Genomic DNA, 3355 nt, shown 5'->3' with positions numbered 1-3355 from the left:
GCATGCACCACCATGCCTGCTAATTTTGCAGTTTTTGTAGACAAGGTTTCACCATGTTGGCCAGGCTGGTCTCAAACTCATGACCTTAAGTGGTTCACCCACCTTGGCCTAACAAATTGCTGGGATTACAGGTGGTAGCCACTGCACCCGGCCGAAGGTTTTAGTTTGGTATGAGTTTCCTGTCCCAACAAACCAGTTTACTGGTTTAATTAATAATCTTTACTTCTCAAATATCCTTCAACCCAAGATATTTCTTCCCTCAGTGAGAGTCCTAATTCTATTATCACTATCCTTCCTCTCTACCGAATGGTATTTTCCTTTAAATACATCACTGAACGACTAAACTGTTGTCCAAAACTCTTTTTCCCTGTATCCATGTCCTTGACCATGTTACTTGTGTACCATCGTACTCTGACTCTGAATTTGGCCATGAACTTGTTTTGGTTATTGAGATGGTAGCAAACATGACCAAAGGAGAGGCCTGTGGGATGGGGCTTGATGCTTCTGTACCTCTGCCACCACCATGAGAACACGGCCAGGCTAGTGGACTGCAAGGCATGTGAGTAAGCCCAGCTGAAACAAGAATACTACTCAGTCAAGTTCAGCCTAAATCATCGACTGCAGAGTCACAGGCTAAATAAATACTTACTGTTTTAAGTCACTGAGCTTTGAGGTGGTTTGTTATACAGCATTTCTGTAGTGATGGATAACCAATAAAACCAATACAACGCGGGCTCACTTACAGATCTCTTCCAACCATGAGATACTAGATCCTTTGTACTTCAGGCTGCCTGTCTTTCCAGTCCCCATCTTCAGAGAACTTGTAAGAAAAGGCTGACTAAAAGCAACCCTTTTCTCAAACGATGGAATCTATTTTCATTTGCATATACATATCTGGACACCATATTTTAATACTGTCATCTAAACTCCACCTGGGTAACTCTTTTTCTCCCATTCTGCATTTTCATAAAACACACTAGATCATACTGAATGGAATATAATTATGTTGTAATAAGTCATCAACAAAATGCAATATCGAAGACCTTGTTTGGATCCTAATAACAAATCGACTCTATATAAGAAAAATAAACATATACTGGATAACATTAAAAAATTACTGTTAACTTTATGTATCTATTACTGTGGTTATAATTTACAGGTAAAGTAAGACATTTAACATTTGCTTTTAAAAGCAAATAAAAATACTGTGGTATATCTGTACAATGGAGAAATAAAAAGGAACGAACTGATACAAACAACTTGAATGAAAGTTATATGGAATGAAAAAGGCCAAATCTCAAAAAGAGTACACAGGATTTCATTTATATAACACTCCATGAAATAACATAACTACAGAGACAGAGAATAGGTTAGTGATGGCCAAGGTGAGAGATGTTGGATGGGGGTGAAGATGGATGTAGCTATCAAAGGGGTAACATGAGGCAGCCTTGTGGCAATGCTATAGTTAAGCATCCTAATCGTGGTTGTAATTACACATGTGATTAAACTACAGAGAGCCGGCCAGGTGTAGTGGCTCATGCCTATAATCTCAGCACTTTGGGAGGTCAAGGTGGGCAGATCACTTGAGGCCAGAAGTTTGAGATCAGCCTGGCCAACATGGCGAAACTCTGTCTCTGCTAAAAATAAAAAAAATTAGCTAGGAATGGTGACGCACGCCTGTAATCCCACTTACTTAGGAAGCTGGGGCACGAGACTTGCTTAAGCCCAGAAGGCAGAGAATGCAGCGAGCCAAGATTACACCACTGCACTCCAGCCTGGGCAACACAGCAAAACTCTGTCTCAAACAAAAACAAAAACAAAAAAACTGCACAGAGCTATACAAGCAGACATGCATACACAAATAAATGCATGCAAAATAAATAACTGGCAAAATCTGAATAAAATATAAGGATTAGACAAATGTCAATTTATTTGATATTGTACTACATTGTGTAACATGTTAACATTGAGGCAGACAAGACAGTACACAGAATTCCTCGTATATGTCTTTGCAATCTCTTGCAAATCTAATTATTTCAAAATAAAAAGTTAAAAGGAGTCAAAACAATACTTTGTACTGATGAAATGATTAAAACTCTTACCTTTGCTGCTACTTCAGCACTAATCTCTTCTTGAGTTTCTGCTAATCTTTTCTTGGCCACTTCTGTTCTACGATCACAATCTGCAATGAATGACTGCAGATGATCCATGGCCTACAAAGTTTAATTAAAGACAATTACTGTCAGAAAGTCGACTTTATTCAGAAATATCTTCATATAAAAATCACACTTTGCTTTTTAAAATGCTACCATGGTGGGGCACGGTGGCTCACATCAGTAATCCAAGCACTTCAGGAGGCTAAGGCAGGCAGATCACTTGAGGCCAGCCTGGCCAACTTGGCGAAATCCTGCCTCTACTTAGAATACAAAAATCAGCCAGGTGGGTGGTGCACACCTGTAGTCTCAGCTACTCGGGAGGTTGAGGCAGAAGGAACACTTGGGCCCAAAGAGGTTGAGGCTGCAGTGAGCCCTGATGATGCCATTGTACTCCAGTCTGGGTGACAGAGCGAGGTCATTAAAAAAAAAAAGCAACAGCAGCTGGGCACAGTGCGTCTTGCCTGTAATTCCAGCACTTTGGAGGCGGAAGCAGGTAGATCACCTGAAGTCAGAAGTTTGAGACCATGCTGGCCAACATGGTGAAACTCCGTCTCTACTAAAAATACAAAAATTAGCCAGGCATGGTGGTGTGCGCCTAAAATCACAGCTACTCAGGAGGCTGAGGCGGAAGAACCACTTGCACCTGGGAGGTGGAGGTTGCATTGAGCCAAGATCGCACCACTGCATTCTAGCCTGGGTGACAGAATGAGAGTGTGTCTCAAAAAAAATCACTTGAGGACATGGAGAAATGTTCAGGATTCATTTGTAAATAAAAAGCAAATTATAAATGTTATGCAGTAAGATCCCAATTTTGTAAAATAAAGACAGAAAAATCTGCTGCAAGTCTAGATCTGAATGGACAAAAATATGGAAAAAATGGAAAACTATACAAAATGCTAACAATAAGCACTTCTGAACATTTTTACCCTTTTTTCTTTTAATTCTCCAAACTGCTTTATAATTTTTTCTTTTTTGAGACAAGAGTCTCATACATCAGGAAAACTTATCTTTTTTCAGAGAATAAACCATTGAGAATTTTAGCAATATCTACACTATAAAAATTCAATACTTACATAAACGACATTTGTGAGGCACATATTAATGTCCATAATTAATAGTTCATTTAAAAGTAAACTTTAAGAATTCATTCTCAAGTTTGGACTTCTAAATCTTACTGTAGAGGAATATAACTAATTCAA

At 39.0% G+C, this 3355-nt stretch overlaps 1 protein-coding gene across 1 annotated transcript in view; it reads right to left on the bottom strand.

Moving 5' to 3' along the window:
- Positions 1 to 3355, bottom strand: part of LOC105511400 (putative RNA-binding protein Luc7-like 2) — an 85026-nt gene that overhangs the window by 27525 nt on the left and 54146 nt on the right. The window contains exon 4 of the mRNA XM_011941561.1: positions 2103 to 2213. Within this exon, the coding sequence (XP_011796951.1) occupies positions 2103 to 2213 (111 nt within the window). The remainder of the gene's footprint in view (positions 1 to 2102; positions 2214 to 3355) is intronic.

Source organism: Colobus angolensis, unplaced genomic scaffold (assembly GCF_000951035.1).
Source record: "Colobus angolensis palliatus isolate OR3802 unplaced genomic scaffold, Cang.pa_1.0 Scaffold2, whole genome shotgun sequence".
Lineage (NCBI taxonomy): Eukaryota > Metazoa > Chordata > Mammalia > Primates > Cercopithecidae > Colobus > Colobus angolensis.
This window is presented reverse-complemented; position numbering and strand designations above follow the sequence as displayed.